The following is a 22,395-nucleotide window of genomic DNA, read 5'->3' on the forward strand; positions in this document are numbered from 1 at the left end:
AAAACACAATAGGAACAAATTTCGGAAAAAAATCTCCCAAAATTCACGGAATTAAAATTACACTTCGATTTTTGTACAAAACTGTAGTTGAACTCTACGAAGTATAATACGTATTTTCACGAATATACTAAAGAGATTTGCTCTGATATTCTCATTTAAATATGAATAGGTAAATTCGGGCGGCTTTGGGCGGTTTGGTAACGAAAGGGTTAAAAAGAAAGCAAAAATAAATTCTAATTGGAATGAAACAGTTTATGAAATTAAATTCACAATGTGTCTCATAAAATGTATTAAGAGGTCACATACAAGCCTCATGGTCAGTTCTTTAATTTGATAAAAAGTACTGGAGTTAGTTCCATGTAATAAGTACTGGTGATGGTGCCATGTGAAAAGTATGGGTGATGGTACCATGTGAAAAGCACCCAATACACACTGTAATGTGGTTGGTGTTAGGAAGAGCATCCAGCCATAACCCTCCCTCCTGCTACCCCATTACATTCATACTAATACTCTCCTCACCTTCTATTCACACTATTGGTCACCTTTGTTTCGAACGTTATGCAGAGGAGAAAGAAGACAAGACAACCTCTCTGGTGCTGGTGCCACAATAAAATGCACTCAATATGCTCTGAAAAGTGATTGGTATTAGGAAGGACATCCAACTGTAGAAACCACGCCGAAAAGGAACAAATGAATGAGACAGGGTCTTCTAATTGCCTAAGAGGGCAGTTACTCTAAATAACAATTTACTTGGAGCATGAGGACTCATATGGAAAGCAAACTTAAATGTGTATGTAATTAAGAAGCTAACTTTGTAACCATGTGGTTTCAGGTTCGGTCTCAATCCATGGCACCTTGGGCCAATGTCTTGCATTACAGCCCCAGACCAACCAATGCCTTGTGAGTGAATTTGATTGATGGAATTGTGTGAAAGCTCATTGTGTGTGTGTGCATGTGTGTTTGTACCCCCATTGCATGACAACCAGTGTTGGATTGTTGACGTCCCAGCAGTGTAACGATTTGGCAAATAAAAAAAGAAAAAAAAGACCAATAGTATACCTATCAGACATAGAAAAGAAGTACTAGGATTGATTTGTTCAAGTAATTCCTTCAAAGAGGCGCACCAACATGGTAGCAGTCCAAGAACTGAGACAAGTAAAATGATATGTATGAACAAATATTTATCAACATAGCTGATCATTCAATTAGGTCAAGGTAAAATATTATCTGTTTTAGATTGAATCAGACAGTTTGATTTACAACTTGAAGTGCATGTAATAGATATCTTTAAAAAGGATGAAATCTAAGTACAATGATGGTGTCTTTGGCATCCTTTGGTGAGCATGCTTTCCATGCTAGCATGGGTTGGACGATTTGACTGAGGGCTGGCGAACCAGAAGGCTGCACCAGGCTCCAATCTTAATCTGGCAGAGTTTCTACAGCTGGATGCCCTTCCTAACACCAACCACTCCAAGAGTGTGGTGGGTGCTTTTATGTGCCACTGGCACGGGGCCAGTCTGGCGATACTGGCAATGACCTTGCTCGAATCTTTTACACATGTCACCGGCACAGGTGTCAGAAGGCGATGCTGGTATAAATCCTTAAAATCCTTAAAAATGTTTTAGCCCGAAGGCGGCGGCCATGCTGGGGCACCACCGCTGTATTTTTAACTCGCTGTAAAATATCTCTGGATAGTTTTTTTTTTAAACCCTTTAGCATTCAGATTACACTGTAACATGTAATGCTTATTTTTTCACTTTATTTTGAACTAGCTGGGCCCATGCTGTCAAAAATGACGGCTAGTTGTAGTATTTTATATATAAATAAGGACGGTAAATCAAATTAATACACTTGTCAATGTTATCTAGTGGTTGTCTTTTGAGATGTGACGTTGATCATCATTTGTTACTTAAAGAACGCTAGTTCACACATACATTCACATATTTCCCTTGTACACATACACACATATACTCACAGAGTTGAAACGCTGTTTGATTTTCCTTTTCAGCACTGAATGTTCACCATTCCACTTCCATTGCATGCACACACACAAACATTCACATACCTCCCCCCACACACAGCTGAAATGCTCCCACTACCAGTTTCCTCCCTTCCTTATTCATCTATCACCCTATATATATATATATATATATATATATATATATATATATATATATATAATATGCGTAAGTGTGAGTGTATGGTAAAAAGTTTGATTCCCAACCACATGTTTCCGAGTTCAGTCTCGCTGTGTGACACCTTGGGCAACTAAAACCTTGTCAATGGATCTGGAAGACGGAAACGGAAAGAAGCCCCTGGTGTATGCATGTATGAATATATACATATATGTGTGAGCATGCGTGTTTGTTTCGCAACTAGTGTTGGTGTTCACGTCCCTGTAACTTAGCGGTTCGGCATAAGTAAGCGATAGAATAAGTACTAGTACTTTTAAAAACAAAGTACAGATGTCATTTGACTAAACCCTTCAAGGCAGTGTCCCAGCATGGCCGCAGTCCAATTGAAAACAAAATGAAAGGCTCTGACGGGGGAAATGGGCAACAAGTAGGAGATCGTTGGGTGGAGGGGACGGGCTGCAACAAGCGACGACGGTGCAGTAGTCATACCTTAGAATATAGAATATATACGGACCGAGTAAAGCTATTTAAAATGCTAGGTAAAAAGTTCTGGACAGCAGCGACGTCCTCCACTGACAATTAACTGTTTTAATCATTGAATAGGTGCGCGTTTGACGGAGTAAGAAATATAAATAAAGACTGGTGTATAACAGTCTATCTACGTTAAAATCATTAAAATATTCAAATTCATTTCGTCAGTTCCGAATTTTACTAAACTAGAAGATGAAGTACAACTATGAGAATAAATGTCGTGAGTTAAGGAATACAACGAATTCGGTCAAACAACGGAAATATGTGAAGTCTTCAAGTAATCAATGGGAAATAAAGGCGAAAGAAAGAAAAAGAAAACATTTATAGATTTAAATGAGATGCAGCACTAAATGTATTAGAATTTTTAGAATAGTCATTCACCTGCCTTTAATTCAGTTTTAATCTGCAATTGGTGCCAGTAAAACGAGAGATCGAACCATCGGTTTGGCTTCAGTATTTATATTTAATTGAAGAAGGCACTGTATGTAGCTGGTGGTAAATGTTTGATAGGGTCACTGGCAAAAGGGAAAGATAGTAAAAAAAAAAAAAGCTAATACTTAAAAATACAAAAAAGTAAAAACGAAAATTAAAGTAAATCTACAAATTTGTCTCTGGTTTTTATTTTATGCATATACATGGAATCATTAATTATTACACAATCTCGGACCGAATTATATTTAAATATATATGTTTAATTATAATAAACAATAATCTATATATTCTTTAGCCCATGTTACTGGTATCAACTTTACTTCCAATAATCGGAACTTAAAGCAAAAACCATATCGGCAGGAACTAAGGAATGCTCCCTAGTTTAAACCTCCAACTCACATGGAAACTCATCATCTGACCGAAGGGAACAAGAAAAGATTTCCCATTACTCTGATATCTTAATTAAATTATTATTATTATTATTACAAACAAAATGGAAGAAATTCTTATGACACGAAGTCTGAATGCAAAATAAAGAATACAGAGAAATAAAACATTTGTTGTGTATTAATTAAAAACATGCAAAACACACACACACACACACAGATGAACATGCATACACACACATACATAAATATATGCACACACACACACATGAAGTGTTTGCTGCAAGAAACACACATGTGCAAACACACACATATACATGAACATGCATACACACACATACATACATAAACATTTGCATACACACACACACACATATATATATATATATATATATATATATATAAACATATGCATATATATATATATATATACACATAAAAACATACATCTATTCACACACACACGTATGTGTGTCTAAAAGCGGAGGGTGGTGGTTTAAGCTGTGAATTATTCCTCCTTAATGAGAAACAAAAACATTGTATTTAACGTCGATCGGCGGCAGATCAGGTGAAATGATTAACATTGGAATTATTTTAAAATGGAAAGCAAAAACAAATTTCGGCTGCCAGTGAAATGAATAAATTTTCCACGGCTTACATTATACGTGGATGTGTGTGTATTTAAGCATATACACACACGTGTGTGTATGAGACGTGTGTTGTATGTGTGCGTAGATTGTGCGTGTGTGTTGTATGTATGTGTGTGTGTGTGCGTGGATTGTATGTGTGTGTGTGTGTGTGTGTGTGTGTGGTCCACCTTCAACTGCAACTCGCCCCCCCCCTCCCAAGTAAACATCCGACAGCAAATTTCATGCAAAAATCATAAGCATCGTTTCCTTACCATTTTCTGGCAACAATTTTGCATTATTCCAAAATCACAAACGAAGAACACATTTCGGTCAGAACCAAACCAGCAACGACGACCCCTGCTTCTCTCTTTCCTCTTTTGCTGTCTTTTGTTTAAATATATTCTTGGAAAGACTACACAAGAAACCAGAACAGTAAAGCCGGTGTAAGCCGAGAACATGTACACTTTGTAACGGTAATCCTGAATAGCGGACTTCTTGATACAAAATCGAAACTCGACGGAGCAGTTTCAAATTCAGTTCTGTTTTGCTGGCTTTATTTTTGACCAAAACATTAATGTAACAACTTTACATGTGTTTTTTTTTACTCTAAATTATAAGATATGAGTCTAGACAACAGGGTTTTTTTTTTTAAATGATCCTGTTAATGTCGTTTTCATCCCTTTTTTTAAACATTTTATGTCCCCACCTCTGATGTGGCATCAATACAATAAGGGATTGAGTTTATTAATTAATGCCACATGCGAATCTTTGAAAAATATTGTTTTAAAATCTTGGTAAATCGAATCAACGCCCTGGCTATGGACCCACCTGATCGGGATTGTAAGGTGTTTTGTAGGCCTATTGACTTTACATTAGTAATTCCTTCCGTATTTATTTTGTGTCTTATGTCTAAGTAGTAGATAATTATTTTGGCAAACTAGGCGAAGTCGCCCTAATTTGAAGATGATAATGTAGGCCATTTATTTGCCATGCTGTGATTACCTTTGATTACTCGTAGCCCGTAAAAAACATTAAATTCATGGAGGCCAAAAATTATAGGACAAAAAATAATTCTATTTAGTACGGTTTTTTTTTTCACTATTCTTACTGCACGGTCTACTATCCCAATTCCGATGTATACTACCTTTCGCAAAACTTTCTTACTTCGCATTCTTCATCCGTATGTATATTTCTTTAATTGCTAAGGGATTTTTTTGTCAAAATGTTAAAATTCATAAGAACGTTTCTTTCAAGGTTAACACTAAAGATAAAAACCAACTTTTTTATGATTAATCATCATAAATGATGCAGTCTTCCAGCATGTCAGCCCAGTCAAACCGTCCAACCCATGCCAGCATGGACAGCGGACGTTAAATGATGATGATGATGATGACGAAAGTTAAAATAAGGTTAAAAAATGTAATCTCATAAAAAAGAAAATTTCTTATCGTTAGATATTGAAAAGAATAAATAAATTCAATAATATATATATATATATATATATATATATATATATATCACGCGATCACGTGACCGACCAGACCATCAGATGTTGTTACACATCGCTGGTCACAATGCGTTCGCATTGTTTTAGCCTTCGAATGACGCCACCCTGCTGGCTAAGCGAGCAGGCCAATACATATATATATATATATATATATTTAAGTATTGGTTAAACCTAAATTTGATATATATTTCTACTAATTTTTAATTGAGTTGTTGAACAGAAATTTCTCTTTGGAGCTATTTTTAGCACCCCCTATGGCTGATAGTGACTCAGCTATTAGAGCAAGGTCATCAGCATTGAGAAGCTCCCAAGGGCATCCTCTCTTGAATTCCTCTGTTATTGCCTGGAGGACTTAGATGAATAAGAGGGGATCAAGGACTGATCCTTGGTGAACCCCTACTTCTACCCAGAATTCTTCACTATACTCATTGCCAACCCTCACCTTACTGACAGCATCCCTGTCTATCCCTAGTTTCTGCATTGACCACCAGGTAAGGGATCGGGGGGACCCTGTCAAAAGCTTTCTCTGTGTCAACAAAAGCCAAGTACAGAGGTTTATCTTTGGCTAGGTATTTCTTCTGCAGCTGTTTTAACAGAAATATAGCATCAGTGGTGCTTTTACCTGGCACAAAGCAAAACTGCATCCCATCTAGGCTAACTCTCTCCCTAATTAGTTGGGCTATGACCCTCCATGACTTTCATCACTTGATCCAGCAATTCAACACCTTTGTAGTTATTTCTATCTAAAGCATCACCTTTATCTTTGTAGCAGTTGACTATGGTGCTGCTACACTAGTCATTGGGTATGACTCCTTCGTGAACTACCTGATTTATGATACAGGTGACTATACCATAACCCACACCACCAGATATTGTAAGCATTTCAGCAGTAATTCCTGATGGGCCAGGGGCTTTCCTTGTCTTCATATCCTTAATTGCTTTAACTACCAGGGTACTGTTGATTCAGGTAGCTGGTCCCTCAGTTGGGTCAACCTTTGGCAGACTCTTCTCCTCCCATTCATTCTCCACATTCAGCAATCTGTCATAATGGCTTCTCCAAGCCTCTTCCTTTGCAGAATCATTAAATGAAGACACATTTCTCTCCTATGACATCATGGTTTTCTCTCTCACATAGTTTGCAATCCAAAATATTTCAGTTCTTTGGTCCTCACATTGCTGATCATTAGCAAATTTCTCCTTTTCTGCCTCTCCCTTGGCTATATACACTGTGTCCCCTAGCTTCCCTTTTGGCTATCTGATACAGTTCCTTGCTACCCCAACTCATCCAGTCTTTCTAGGCCTGTTTCTTTGCTCTGATGGCCCTATCTACAATATTTCAATAAATATTTTTTAAGGTATCATTTAAATCTTTGGCACCTGTGCCGGTGGCATGTGTAAAAAGATTCGAGCGAGGTCATTGCCAGTACCACGTGACTGGCACCCACTACACTCACGGAGTGGTTGGTGTTAGGAAGGGCATCCAGCCGTAGAAACTCTGCCAGATCAAGATTGGAGCCTAGTGCAGCCATCTGGTTCGCCAGCCCTTAGTCAAAATCATCCAACCCATGCTAGCATGGAAAGCAGACGTTAAGCGATGATGATGATGATGATGATGATAACTCTTTTATGTAAATTTTTACCTGAGGTTAATTGAATTCAATAATTTTCTTTTACTGTTGTATTGATTGATCTTCTTTAAAGTTTGTTATGAAATTCTTTTGTCCCTGCCTTATTGAGCTGACTAATCCAAGTTTGAGAAGTCTCTTTCATTCAGTCAAGAAGCCACTGCCATCTCAGTCTATGTGTGGAAAATATGTTCATTTGCTTCATGCAAACATGGTTGAAAATTGCAAGAGTTGCCTGGCTGATCAAAATGTAGTTTTAGTGGTTGATAGTTCCAAGAGAGAATTTTCTCCTACTATTGTCTGATGCTGCTCGGTATATGGTAGCGGCTGGAGAATCATTGCAAGTTATGTACCCTAAGCTCTTCCTTGTAACCTGCTTCTCCCACCTACTGCACAACAGGGCTCTAAAAATAAAGGCTTTCTATTCAGCAGACGATTGCCTGATTGCCAATGTCAAGGCTGCCACTGTAAAAGGCAGACATTGTGACTAGGTGGGGCAGCTGGTTGGATGCCTGGGATTACTATGCCAGGAACCTTGCAGTGAGCTTTGAGGACAAAAGCATTTTGGGTTAGAGTTAGGGTTATGTGTGTATATATATATATATATATATATATATATATAATGCCCTCTATATAATATAAATAAATAAATTCAAGTGGAAAAAATTTACAGATTATTTTCTCATATGAGGTTTTTCATGCTAACTACTTGATAATTTCTTATGAAGATTTTATCCTATTTTTAAATTATAAATTTCACTGGAATAATTCAATACTGAATTTTTATTCCGAATAAGCACATTGTTACCGAAATACAATTCGAAAAAGCCCGCCATTTACATAGATGTATAAGGGGTGAACAGTTCTATATGCTACGGTGGATACGATGGTTGTTCGTCTGGTATGTTGATTTTGTTCATTCATTATAAATCTTGAATCACACTGTCACTGATGAGTAAGGGACGCAGCCACTGCGTTGATTACGAAATCACTGGTGATCTACAGCTAAATTCTGTTTTTAAATGACTTGCTTCGAGACTTGCATTCGGTACGATATATTTATTTTGGTAGTTTTGACTTTAAGAGTCCCTCCTAGCAAGCGGCATTTATGTGTAATAATGCCCTCTATATAATATAAATAAATATATTCAAGTGGAAAAAATTTACAAATTTTTTTCTCTTATGAAGTTTTTCACGCTAACTACTTGATAATTTCTTATGAAGATTTTATCCTATTTTAAAATTATATATATATATATATAAGAATTTTCTGCGTAATAAGATAAAAAACCAAGGCTGTGTAGATATTAGAGCATTTATAGATAGATAGGTCTTACAGCTGTTTCTAGGATATTAATTAATATCCCTTCATTGGAGAAGGTGCACTTATTCAGCATTACCTGACACCTTTGGGCCTCAATGGCACCATTATCTCTTATATATGAATGAAAGAAGCTGTGAATTCATGAAATCAGGACAAACCTTACCCAAATCTGTTCAAACTACTAAAAGACTTGATTTTGAAAGTTGAGTCAGCAGCCTTCACCATCTTCAGTGCTTACAAAAGCCTTAAAGAATTGAAAGTCAACAAAGACCTATGTTGCAGCATGAATAATATTAATTTCGGATTCAATTAAAACCAAATCAATTTGATAATTCAGCTAATGAACTGCAGAGATTCACCTGTGGAATATGTAAATCTGATACAATGCCAAGCAACATCATTTACAGTCGAATGCATTTTTTCAATGCTGAAAAATTCCTTGCAAAGACAGGAATTTTAAGGCATTATATAAAACAAAAAAAAAAAACATCCACTTCCCTCTCAGAGTGGCTGGCATTAGGAAGGGCATCCAGCTGTAGAAATATTGCCAAATCTGATGATAACCAGGGGCAGCCCCCTGGCTTACCAATTTTCAGTCAAACAATCCAACCCATATCTGCATGGAAAGCAGATGTTAAATGATAATGATGATGATGATATATTGTGCTATAATAAATTTCCACAATAACCATTTAAAAAAAAAATTGTTTTGATAATAATCATTATATTTTAAAGTAATCAAAACTCTAGAGAACTCCATAATGTTTATGGATTTATTAATTAAGGTTAAAAAAAGTTGCCCTACAAATTCCCTTTTTTGTCCTTGCTGACATCTTACTAATTAGTTTCTCACCTTCACTCATTCTTCTCACTAAGTGACCAAACATGATACATCATCATCATGATCATCGTTTAATGTTCGCTTTCCATGCTGGCATGGGTTGGATGGTTTGACAGGGCTTGTAAGCTGGGAGGCTGCACCAGGCTCCAATCTGATCTGGTAAAGTTTCTACAGCTGGATGCCTTTCCCAATGCCGACCACTCTGAGAGTGTAGTGGGTGCTTTTTATGTGCCACTGGCATGGGAACCAATCAGGGGGCACTGACATTGACCATGTTCAGATGGTGCTTTTTACGTGCCAATCAGGTGGTACTGTCATCAGCCATGACAACAACTTCACTTTCCTCAACAGGTCTTCAGAAGTGCAGTTTATTGCCCACAATCTTCATATTTCACCCCTTTTCCCTTTCACACATTTCGAAGGTCACCTGTTTCTATTTTACTCAGTTTGTTTAATATATTTCTTTATGAATGTCTTTCACAATTAAGAAAGTCTTAAATTTTTGGCATTTATTCTTTTACTTGTTTCAGTCATTTGACTGCGGCCAGGCAGGAGCACCACCTTTAGTCGAAGAAATCAACACTAGGACTTATTCTTTGTAAGCCTAGTAGTTATTCTATCGATCTCTTTTGCTGAACTGCTAAGTTACGGGGACGTAAACACACCGACATCAGTTGTCAAGTGATGGTGATGGGACAAACATATACATATACGATGGGCTTCTTTCAGTTTCTGTCTACCAAATCCACTCACAAGGCTTTTGTTGGCCTGTGGCTACAGTAGAAGAAACTTGCTCAATGTGCCAGGCAGTAGGATTGAACTTGGAACCATGTGGTTGTGAAGCAAGCTTCTTACAACACAGCCATGATCACATATATATATATATCCCTCTCTCTCGGTGAGGCACAAGCACCTACACACACATATATACATGTGGCAGTAACTTCCGCCGACCAAATTCAATCACAAAGCTTTGGTCGGCCCGGGGCTATAGCAGAAGACACTTGCCCAGGGTGCCATGCAGTGGGACTGAACCTGAAACCATGTAGCTGGGAAGCAAGCTTTCTAACCACACAGCCTTCAACCCATGCCAGCATGGAAAGCAGACATTAAATATGATGTATATATATATATATATATATATATATACCTGGTTGTTCATGGAGTGAAAAAGACTGAGGTGTGTTGAAGCAAGCAGGGGATGACATGGTTTAAAGCTCTTTAGCTGAAAAGTCATCCAATGATCCATTTAGTCCCTGTGACATCCCAACACTTTTGTAGCAGATTCAAAACTGAATTGCTGGATAGCTGAGTAAATATAATGGCAAAGCCTGTCATTTCATGTGATTGGCCAATTAACTAACCAATCAGTGTTAAGCCATTGCGTAATTTGTCTTTCTAGAACTTTCCCATTATATAAAGGTGGTTTCTGGCGGCAGTTCCAGAATGTGAAGCAGCTACTCCCAGAATGTTGAGGCAGCTGCTCAATGTCTCCGTTCCTTTGGCAGTTTAGAAGACACAGATTCTGGTGTCATGAATATAATGCAATTATTTTCCATTTGTGATGAGTCAGCCATAGATTGTTACATTCCAGTTAAATTGTTGTAGATCCCAGTAATATGTCTCTCCCTGTGTGTATAAATTGTTGCTGTAATTTTACATTGAAAGACCAACACAGAAAACACCATGTGCAGCAAATAAAACTTGTCAATTGTTTGTGAGTGTTGGTAATTATTTTCACACAGTCCTAGAAAGACATTTTCATTCTCAACCAACATCAAGGACCCAATGACATCTAACTCTTTTACTCTCTCTTTAACTTGTTTCAGTCATTTGACTGCGGCCATGCTGGAGCACGGCCTTTAGTCGAGCAAATCGACCCCGGGACTTATTCTTTGTAAGCCCAGTACTTATTCTATCGGTCTCTTTTTGCTGAACCGCTAAGTGACGGGGACGTAAACACACCAGCATCGGTTGTCAAGCAATGCTAGGGGGACAAACACAGACAAACAAACACACACACACATACATATATATATATATATATATATACATATATACGACAGGCTTCTTTTCAGTTTCCGTCTACCAAATCCACTCACAAGGCACTCGTCGGCCCGGGGCTATAGCAGAAGACACTTGCCCAAGATGCCATGCAGTGGAACTGAACCGGAATCATGTGGTTGGTTAGCAAGCTACTTACCACACAGCCACTCCTGTGCCTAAGGACTCTAAGGACACTTTTAGTAACAAAATATTTTATTATTTTGCTATGGACTACAGAATTAGATTTAAAGTTTTCTTTATTTTTGTAAATGAAGTTTAGATTCAAGCAAAGCAAGTTCTCCATATTCAGGACATTTCAAACCAAAATGTATAGCAAATAAACTTTTCGCTCGGTTGATAGTTTTTAAAGCTTTTTTCCTTTCTCCAGCTATGTAGAGCAGTTCACAGAATTTCTGGAGTTCTCGTGCCAGTTCCAGGCTACCACTGCCATAACAATCTTCAGTAATTGTCAAACTGGATTCTAAAACTTTGCAAGCTTCTTTGTATTTACCTGAAAATAGAAAAATATCTTAGTTTAAAGACACGAGCATCATCATCATCGTTTAACGTCCGCTTTCCATGCTAGCATGGAATTTGACTGAGGGCTGGCGAATCAGGTAGCCGCAATAGGCTCCAATCTTGATCTGGCAGAGTTTCTACAGCTGGATGCCCTTCCTAACGCCAACCACCCCGAGAGTGTAGTGGGTGCTTTCAGAGTGGTTGGCGTTAGGAAGGGCAATATTGGAAAAACTGTTACAGGTGTTGCTCAAAAATGCGAAAGTGGATGGGAAAGAATTATTGTCAAATACTGATGTTGCCACCCTGTGTATTAGAATAGGTTAGTTGCAGCATCCCTGTATATCTCATAAGAAGCAACAGTTGGTGACTGGAAGAGCATCCAGCTATGAGACACTGCTTCTTGCAATGGAAATCACCAATCTCCCTGCGATATTTGCATCAGAAAGAAGACATAAAAAAAATGATGACTTTGTTATTATGATTTGTTGTTTCTAAGCCTCAAGTATATTCTTCAAAAACTTTATTATTACATCGATATCTATTGCTCCCGAATGGGATCTGATGTGAGTTATCTCACTTGTCTATGACTTCCAGGTGTTTTAACACCAAGCACATTGATGAGAATGCATTCTCTTATGCCCATAAGCGCAGCCTAACCATGAACTATCAAAATACATACCTTGTGTATGTATGTTCAGTATTGTTTATATCCTTCAAGCAGCTTTTTCTAAACTCATATTTGAACTCATTATTATCATTATTAAGATGGCGAGTTGGCAGAATTGTCAGTATGCTGGACAAAATACTTAGCATTATTTTGCCTGTTGCTATGCTCTGAGTACAAATTCCACCGAGGTCAGCTTTGCCTTTCAGGGTCAATAAATTAAGGACCAGTGAAACACGGGCGGTCAATGTAATCAACTTACTCCACCCACAAATTTCAGGCTGTGTGCCTTCAGTAGAAAGGGCTACTACTACTACTACTGAGTGTGTCAGTAATGTGTGTTATCTATCAATATATACATCTAAATATATGTACGTGTGTGTGTGTGTGTGTGTGTATATATATATATATATATATATATAACAAAGTGAAGTTGTAAGGTACCGTATGAGTGGAAATATATATGAAAGAAGGTTTGAAAATGCAATTTTAAAGATGTTTATTCATTTGACCGGTTTCACTTTTTTAGAAAAAGATTGTCAAAAGTAAAATGTAAAGCTTTGTATAAGCTTTGTTGTGTTAAGTACTGGTTGTCACAAAATATTACAATACATTTATATACATTCTTTGATAATAATAAGAAAATGTTAAAAACAGTTTACAAGAAAGTATCTAAGAAAATATTCAACAAAATATATTAAGAGTTCAATAAAAATCATGTTTTTTTGGTAGTATTTATATACACAGAAGGGCAAAGTTTAGAAAGCTCCTACCCCTACTGGCGACAAAGGGTCTCTCACTCAGAGTGAAAGGTAGATTGTATGATGCATGTGTGCGAACTGCCATGCTTCACGGTAGTGAAACATGGGCCGTGACTGCAGAGGACATGCGTAGACTTGAAAGAAATGAAGCTAGCATGATCCGCTGGATGTGTAATGTCAGTGTGCATGCACGACAGAGTGTAAGCACCCTGAGAGAAATGCTGGACATAAGAAGCATCAGATGTGGTGTGCAAGAGCGACGCTTGCGATGGTATGGTCATGTACTGCGGATGGATGAGGAGAGATGTGTGAAGAAGTGCCACTCCCAAACAGTTGAAGGAATCAGGGGGAGAGGTAGACCCAGGAAGACATGGGATGAGGTAGTCAAGCATGACCTCAGAGCATTGGGCCTCACTGAGGCAATGGCGAAGGACCGAGATCTCTGGAGATGTGCTGTGACTGCAAAGACCCAGGCTGCTTCCGGCACCAGGTCCGCATAGCCCCTGCCCATTCAAAGTACCTTGGATCCCAGAACATCTTGCTGTGCTTGAGGAGACCTGTTGAGTCAAGTGCAGGTTCATGAACATCGAAACAAATATCAATGGAAATAGTAGTTGTGATACCTGTGCCGGTGGCACATAAAAAGCACCATCCGAACGTGGCCGATGCCAACGCCGCCTCGACTGGCTTCTGTCCCGGTGGTACATAAAAAGCACCATCCGAACGTGGCCGATGCCAGCGCCGCCTTGGCTGGCTTCCGTACCGGTGGCATGTTAAAAGCACCAACCGATCGTGGCTGATGCCAGACTCCCCTGGCACCTGTGCCGGTAACACGTAAAAAGCACCCACTACACTCGCGGAGTGGTTGGCGTTAGGAAGGGCATCCAGCTGTAGAAACACTGCCAGATCAGACTGGAGCCTGGAGCAGCCCCTGGCTTCCCAGATCCCGGTCGAATCGTCCAACCCGTGCTAGCGCGGAAAACGGACGTTAAACGATGATGATGAAGAGATATATTTAAGAGTTTACAAAGAATTTGAGATGAACCAACCTGTTTTCTTAGCATTTTATTATTTTGTGTGTAGCTAAGGGTTGTTTGCTATTTTAAGGGACAGTTTCTTTCTTAGACTGACATTGTAAATAAATAAATAAATAAAACCAATACTAACCAAGAGAAGCCAAACATCGAGCAATGCAGTCCTGTATTTCACCGTAATCCTTAGTGTGGTGTGCAAGTAGTCTCTTGCGTAGATCAGCGCAGAGACGGAATGTAGCGAGGGCATCTGAGGAATAGAGATATTGTTGTTAGAGACTGTTTGAGGCAAGCAATTAGACTTTGCAGACAATTGTGGGATTGCAGGTATTGGGATGCTATGATAAAGTCGGTGAGAATTTAAACAGAGTAAAACATATAAATATATAACCATTGTGTACGTGAAGATATCTGTGTATACGAAAGCACGCACACATACACACAAATATATAAACACATACATATAAATACACACATATATATATACACATATATCAATACACATATACATGACGGGTTTTTCATAGTTTCCATCTACTGGAAACGCCATGAAGTGAGGATCATAGTGAGGGATTTCATCAGGTCATCGCAACTATGGAAAGAAGATACCAAGGACGATGGGATACTGCTTTGATGGGAGATTATAAATGGTCTCTAGTCAGAAGAGATGAAGGTATACACTCCAGAAAATCTCGATCATCAAAGCACTTCTCATCTTAAGAAAAGAGTTATCAAGGCATTTACAGTGCAGAGTTTTATTGCTTCTTTTTGTTCTAACTAATATTATACTTCCTAAATACCTTTCAATATATGAAAAAGTACTAAATGTTGTGTAATTATCCTTACAATACTAGAATAGATTGAACCAACAAAGTGCTGTAGAGAAAAGTTACAAATATAACAAGCAAATATGAAATTAGGAATTGATTCATTTGACTAAAAATTCTTCAATGTGGTGCCCCAGCATGGCCACGGTCTAATGACTGAAACAAGAGACAAAAGATAAAAGATCTACCTTCAATATTATTTGATTCCAGTAAAGTCAGAGCCTTCTTGAAGTTATTTGCTTCACCAAGTAAAGCTGACTTTGTGTGCTCCTTGGCATTTTCACATGGTAACTGCGAGAAACATTGATAGCAGTCTTCGTCCTGGAGAGTCAAGATATCAAAAAATTATTTCAATGAGTCAAGAGTCAAGTACATCAACATCAAAATAAATATCAAATGGAAATTGTAGTTGTGATACCTGTGCCGGTGGCACATAAAAAGTACCATCCAAACGTGATCAATGCCAGTACCACCTTGACTGGCTTCTGTGTCGGTGCCATGTAAAAAGTACCAACCAATCGTGGCTGTTGCCAACCTCGTCTGGCACCTGTACCGGTGGCATGTAAAAAAACACCCACCACACTCACAGAGTGGTTGGCATTAGGAAGGGCATCCAGCTGTAGAAACACTGCCAGATCAGACTGGAGCCTGGTGCAGCCTCCTGGCTTCCCAGACTCCAGTCGAACCATTCAACCCATGCTAGCATGGAAAATGGACGTTAAACAATGATGATGATGATATATATATTTATAAATATTTCTTTTTTTAAAATTTATTTGTTTTGGTCATTAGACTGTGGCCATGCTGGAGCACTACTTTGTGAAAAATTTTAGTCGCATGAATCAACCGCAGTACTCATTTTTAAAAATCCTGCTGTTTATTCTGTCGAACTGCAAGGTTGTGGGAATGCAAATGCACCATGACTGGTTGTCAAGTGCTGGTGGGAGATAAACACAGACACAAAGACACACAAGTTGGGCTTCTTTCAGTTCCATCTATCGGATCCACTCACAAGGTTTTGGTCAGCCTGAGGCTATAGGAGAAGACACTTGTCCAAAGAGCCATGCAGTGGGACTGAACCCGGAATGGTGGTGGTGGAGGTGAGAGTAATGAAAAAAAACAAAGATTATGAAAGAATTAGCGGTGGTGGTGGTGGTGGTATTAGTAGAGGTGATGGTAGTGGTGGTAGATGGTGGGAGTGGTAATAACCATAATATACCGAAGCTGATGGTCTGTGGGAACCTTCCAGGATGCAGGCTTCACATTGACATTTAAAGAAATATTGATCCTTCAGAATCTGTTGACGTTCCGCAAAATCCATTCTGAAGCTGTGGGGCCCTGCAATGAGAAAGGAAATGATTGATTGGTGAATGCCTGAACTGTTCCAAAGTAATGACAAAACTGTGCCAAAGATGATGTCAGAAGTGTTTCATAAGCTATGTTAGAGCTATTCCAAAGTCTTGTCTTAAATGTGTCAAATTCTTTTCTATTTGAGGCACAAGGCCCGAAATTTTCGGGGAGGGAGCCAGTCGATTAGATTTACCCCAGTATGCAACTGGTACTTAATTTATCAACCCCAAAAGGATTAAAGGCCAAGTCAACCTTGGTGGACTTTGAACTCAGAACATAGCAGCAGACAAAATACCACTAAGCATTTGACCCAGCTTGCTAATGATTCTGCCAGCTAACCACTTTATTAATAATAGTAATAATCCTTTCCATTATAGGCACAAAGCCTGAAATTTTTGGGGAGGGGACCAGTCGATTAGATCGACCCCAGTGGTACTTAATTTATCGACCCCAAAGGGATGAAAGGCAAAGTTAACCTCGGTGGACTTTGAACTCAGAATGCAACGGCAGATGAAATACTGCTAAGCATTTCGCCCGGCGTTCTAATGATTCTGCCAGCTCGCTGCCATAAATGTATCAAATTCATACAAGAGCTGTGCTAAAAGATTTACCAGACTTGTACTTCCAAGTTATGTCAAACCCGAAACCCTAAAGTTACATTGAAGCTGCACCAAAATCATGTTAGAATGATTATGTTAGAGTTATGGCATAAGTATGTTAAAGCTAAGTTGAAGCATTGCCAAAGTTCAGAACTTTTCCATTGTTAGATCAAAAACTATGTCAAAGTCATTTTAGAACTGTCCCAAAGTTGTGTTGGAGTTATTCCAAAGGCGTAATCAAAGCCATTCCCCAGGCACAGCCTGAACTGCATCCAAGTCATGTAAAATTCCTGCCAAGTTGCATTAGCAATGTGTTCAGATTATATTAGAGCTGTTCCCGAGTCATACGGAAACTGAACAGAAACCCCATTGAAGATGTGCAAAAATGGTGTAGGAAAAGAATTGTCATTCTAACATGATTTTGGTGCAGCTTCAACATAACGATGATGATGATTTATTTATTTCTGAGCCATAAAAGTGAACCACAGATATTGCAGTATAGTATGAGTATAACCTGGATATTGAAGCGTGATATTATGAAAGATTAAAATATTATTGTACCGTAGCAGCTGAAAACTTCTTTTCCTTCTGAGATGTCTTTCACTGAACGAACAACCAACGTATCTTTCTGAAAACTAAACACAAACGTTATGACAAGTTTTGGTTCAAAATTTTATTTTATAATTTTTACCAATCTTTTCTGTTTGTTTTTAACCATTTAGCATTTAAACTGGCCATATCCGGCCCAAATAGTCTACTTGTTTTATGTTCAAACTGACCAGTTCTTACCTCTCACACCTGCCCTACAATGTCATTCTAAAAATAAACAATCACATCAATGAAATCTTGAAGTTATGAAATTCTGCATGATTAATTCAAAACAACGTGAATAAACAAGCATTACATTTGTGAAGGCACATGGCTTAGTGGTTAGGGGCATTCGGCTCACGATTGTAAGGTTGTGAGTTCGATTCCTGGCGACGCGTTGAGTCCTTGAGCAAGACACTTTATTTCACGTTGCTCCAGTCTCCTCAGCTGGCAAAAATGAGTTGTACCTGTATTTCAAAGGGCCAGCCTTGTCACACTCTGTGTCACCCTGAATCTCCCTGAGAACTACATTAGGGGTACGCATGTCTGTGGAGTGCTCAGCTACTTGCACGTTAATTTCCCAAGCAGGTTGTTCCATTCATCATATCAGCTGGGACCCTCGTCGTCGTAACTGACGGAGTGCTCCTATACATTTAAGAGAGGAATCTGAATGCTAAATAGTTAAACAGAATGTAAAACTTAATAATTTCATAAAAATTTTTTAAATTTCAACTTTTAAACTTTTGCTTATAATTTCTTAAAAATGTGAAATATTCCAAATTTGAAATCAAAATGAAGAAACTGCAAAACCTCGAGGAAGCAAAAAGTATATATCAGTACCTTAACGATATGGAAGGTTGACAAGAATGGTTTAGAAGACTAACTGTCGGATACACAGCCGTAGCAAGGCGAACTTGGCTGGTTGTTTGTATAGAAACTCCATCATTGACTGTGGTAGGTCTTGGATCAGAAAAGTCTAGTTTGGTTATGGCATGAGCATTGCATATGAGTTGTTGGATGTGATGTAATAGAACAGCCCCAACATAACGGTGTGGCTCAGACCACAATAAATGGCTTTCCTTGGCCTTGTTATCATAATTGTCTAAAATCTGTTGAACTGTATACTTCTCCTGGAACCATCCAGATTGATTCAATATGTGAAGCAAGAGAACTGCAGTCTGAGAAAACAAAATTTGGATAAAAAATGTATTTTATCTTGGACGAAAAATTTATAAAACACATCAAACATCATTTTATTTGGCTTTTTAAAATTTTATCTTTTACTTGTTTTAGTCATTAGACTGTGACCAAGCTGGAGCACTGCTTTGAGGAATTTTTAGTTGAATGAACTGACACCCGTACTTTTTTTAAGCCCTGTACTTATGGGGATATAAACACACCAACACTGGTCATTAAGCAGTGGAGGACAAACACACACACACACGATGGCTTCTCTACCAAATTCACTCACAAGGCTTTGGTCACCTGAAACTACAGTAGAAAACACTTCCTCAAGGTACCACAGTGGGACTGAACCCAGGACCATGTGGTTAGGCAGCAAGCTTCTTATCTCACAGCCATGCCTGCACCTTTATCTTTTTTGTGCATGTTTAAGATTAGTTTTGTTAGAAATGACTGGAATTCTTTAAAGCCAAATGACCTACCAATTACTAATAACTCAACCTTGAAATATCAAGTGGAATTTAAAACCCATTAATCAGGTCAATTGAAGAAAGCCGAATTCTAACCTCTACGCAGGACCATAACACAATGACTTTTGTAGATAGTCTGTTGTGTCTGGGGAGAGTCATTTTCTTTTTGTGCCTTATATTTTAACACACTCACCAGTAAAATTTCCACTTTTTTCTTATTTTTATTGTCCTAAAATTTTCGTTGCATCTTGCAACCTTTTCAATAGTTTTGACTCTGCACACACATACATACATATATACATATGCATACACACATATATATATACATACATACACATGCAAACACACACATACATACATACGTACATGCGTGCATGTATAGGCATACACACACACACTCACCCACACACATGCGCACAAACAAACAAAAGGGAACGCAGTGTAAATAACGGACAGAGTCAAGACTACTGGAAAGGTTGCAAGATGCAACAAAAATTTTAGGACAATAAAAAAAAAAAAGAAGTAGAAATTTTACCAGTGAGTATGTTATATTATAAGGCACAAAAAGAAAATGACTCTCCCCAGACACAACAGAATATGCTTCAACACATGAACTCATATAAAGAATCTTGCAAACCAAATCCCAAAACGAAATATTTTGTAGATAGGTTTGGTCTTATGATTACATGTTTTCTATTCCAGCATCTTAACCTATTTCTTTACTACCCACAAGGGGCTAAACACAGAGGGGACAAACAAGGACAGACAAACAGATTAAGTTGATTACATCGACCCCAGTGCGTAACTGGTACTTATTTAATCGACCCCCGAAAGGATGAAAGGCAAAGTCGACCTTGGCGGAATTTGAACTCAGAATGTAATGGCAGACGAAATACCACTAAGCATTTAGCCCAGTGTGCTAACGATTCTGCCAGCTCACCGCCCTTCTTGAAATACCAATAATTGTAAAACTCACCATAGAATATTGCAGCTGATCTTCAGCAGGTATGTCGGTGGAGTGAGTCATGAGTTTGTAGACAGATAAGTAATTAGTCTCATAGCAACCAGCATCAGTAAGACCATCAATTCCCGAAGGAGGTGTGTCTTTGGTGTGATTTTCTTTGAAATCTTTTAACAAATACATATAGAGAAACTACAGTAAGATATATATATATATAATTATATATGAACACATGGAGAGAGAGAAAGAGTTTTAAAGATTATCAATTTTATGTCTTACCAAGGAGATACTGTAAGCCAGTCACCAAGATGATTCTCAGACTTAAGTGAGCAATACCAACCTGTAAAATTATTAAAAAAAGTAACCTGTGATGTTTTAGTAGACAACTGTTGCACAGGTAAAGTGAAGAGAAGCATTTAACAATGCAGAATATGAAGGAAAATACACGTTCATTCAACATTTTATCTTCCCTAAGCCTAGGCTTTGAATTGAGGATTAACAATAAGATGCAAATGGTAAGCAATTGAAATACGAAATGCAGAAAAGCTCTGCACATTAAGGTTACAATGATATTTTGATCTTACAATAAGTCTCTGACATGTAAGAATCTGATGATGGCTGTTAATGAGTTGGTTCAAACACCCAAGGACGAGAATTTCTCTACAAAATTTGCTGCATTTATTGTATTTTGCATTTTTCTATTTTCTCTGCTAAGAGCACCATCCAAGCGTGATCGTTGCCAGAGCGGCTAACTGGTTTCTGTGCCGGTGGCACATAAAAGGCATCATTTGAGCATGATCCTGGCTTGCCAATCCTCAGTCAAACCGTCCAATCCATGCCAGTATGGAAAGCGGACATTAAGCGATGATGATGATGAAGAGGAGAAAAATATTAGAGGAAAAAATATACATAACTTACAGAATGCAACAATTTCAGAAAATAACATTCCACATAATGACAGGACGACCAATCTTGTTGACGGCAGATGCGGCTACAGTAAAGGACGTGACAGCATCTTTGACAGCTGGAAAGAGCATAAAAGAAGAAAGATGAATGGAATTATAATGTAAAGAATAATAATTCAAATTTTCCAGACTCATCAATATAGACAATGTGTGAAAAGCACCATTCGAGCGTGATCGTTGCCAGTGTCGCCTTGCTGGCACATGTGCTGGTGGCACGTGAAAAACAATATTCAAGCGTGGTCGTTGCTAGTGCTACTGGACTGGCTCCCATGAAGATAGCACGTAAAAAACACCATTTGAGCATGGTTGTTGCCAGAACCATCTGACTGGCCCTTGTGCCGATGGCACATAAAAAGCACCTACTACACTCTCAGAGTGATGGGCATTAGGAAGGACATCCAGCTGTAGAAACTTTGCCAGGTCAGATTGAGTCTGGTGCAGCCTCTGGCATGCCAGTCATCAGTCAAACTGTCCAACCCATGCCAGCATGGAAAGCAGATGTTAAACAATGATAATGATGGTGATGATGATGTGAAAATATAATAAAACAGACTACTTACAAGATGGGCATAGGTTCAATACTTACATTGACTTCAAAACACGGACTACTGATTGATGTTAGTGTAGCAGTGGTTTGAAACTGAATCTCTGGATATGCAGTCAGACACCATGAGCAAAGTGCAATAGTTTCATGTGATTGGTCTACGAAGCAGTCAATTAGCCTCAAGCCATCACATAATCCACTCTTCTAGAACTTTCTGCTTGTGTCCTATAGAAAGCCACTTGTAACATCAAAACTTTTGGCAGAGCATTGAGTCCAGCCGACTTGTTCACATGTCTGACTTTTTACCAGGCAGAAAGTTGGGGCAGCTGCATGTCGAGTCTCCATCCTTGCCATCTCCATCCAGTTAAGACAGGAATTTTCATCTCCACAAATATTGTGCAATTATTTTCGAGTTATGATGGGCCAACCACAGATTGCTAAATCAGTAAGTTTGTCATAACCTCCGAGCAGTATGTCT

The 22,395-nt window shown here is 38.5% G+C and overlaps 2 protein-coding genes and 1 long non-coding RNA gene across 5 annotated transcripts in view; 1 reads left to right on the forward strand and 2 right to left on the reverse strand.

Annotated features, from left to right (window-relative positions):
- LOC115211840 (zinc finger protein OZF-like) overlaps positions 1 to 4,560 on the reverse strand; it is an 8,940-nt gene extending 4,380 nt beyond the window's left edge. The window contains exons 1-2 of one of the 2 annotated variants that reach the window (XM_036502981.1): positions 4,386 to 4,560; positions 3,048 to 3,181 (exon numbers count right to left, since the gene is read on the reverse strand). The gene's annotated coding sequence lies outside the window, so the exon portion shown is untranslated. The remainder of the gene's footprint in view (positions 1 to 3,047; positions 3,182 to 4,385) is intronic. The other variant, XM_029780557.2, reaches the window with a different exon arrangement.
- The window catches only part of LOC118763395, a 26,329-nt gene extending 12,946 nt beyond the window's left edge, over positions 1 to 13,383 (forward strand). Inside the window, exons 2-3 of the long non-coding RNA XR_004999146.1 lie at positions 1,478 to 1,481; positions 13,372 to 13,383. This is a non-coding gene — a long non-coding RNA (uncharacterized LOC118763395). The remainder of the gene's footprint in view (positions 1 to 1,477; positions 1,482 to 13,371) is intronic.
- The window catches only part of LOC115211917 (SET and MYND domain-containing protein 4), a 21,757-nt gene continuing 11,017 nt past the window's right edge, over positions 11,656 to 22,395 (reverse strand). For both annotated transcript variants that reach the window (XM_029780665.2, XM_036502980.1), the window contains 9 exons: positions 21,327 to 21,432; positions 20,688 to 20,748; positions 20,424 to 20,575; positions 18,636 to 18,973; positions 17,769 to 17,842; positions 16,478 to 16,596; positions 15,447 to 15,579; positions 14,568 to 14,681; positions 11,656 to 11,967 (listed from right to left, as the gene is read on the reverse strand). In XM_029780665.2, coding sequence (XP_029636525.1) covers positions 11,714 to 11,967; positions 14,568 to 14,681; positions 15,447 to 15,579; positions 16,478 to 16,596; positions 17,769 to 17,842; positions 18,636 to 18,973; positions 20,424 to 20,575; positions 20,688 to 20,748; positions 21,327 to 21,432 — 1,351 coding nt within the window. In that variant the 3' untranslated portion in view covers positions 11,656 to 11,713. The remainder of the gene's footprint in view (positions 11,968 to 14,567; positions 14,682 to 15,446; positions 15,580 to 16,477; positions 16,597 to 17,768; positions 17,843 to 18,635; positions 18,974 to 20,423; positions 20,576 to 20,687; positions 20,749 to 21,326; positions 21,433 to 22,395) is intronic.

Source organism: Octopus sinensis, linkage group LG5 (assembly GCF_006345805.1).
Source record: "Octopus sinensis linkage group LG5, ASM634580v1, whole genome shotgun sequence".
Lineage (NCBI taxonomy): Eukaryota > Metazoa > Mollusca > Cephalopoda > Octopoda > Octopodidae > Octopus > Octopus sinensis.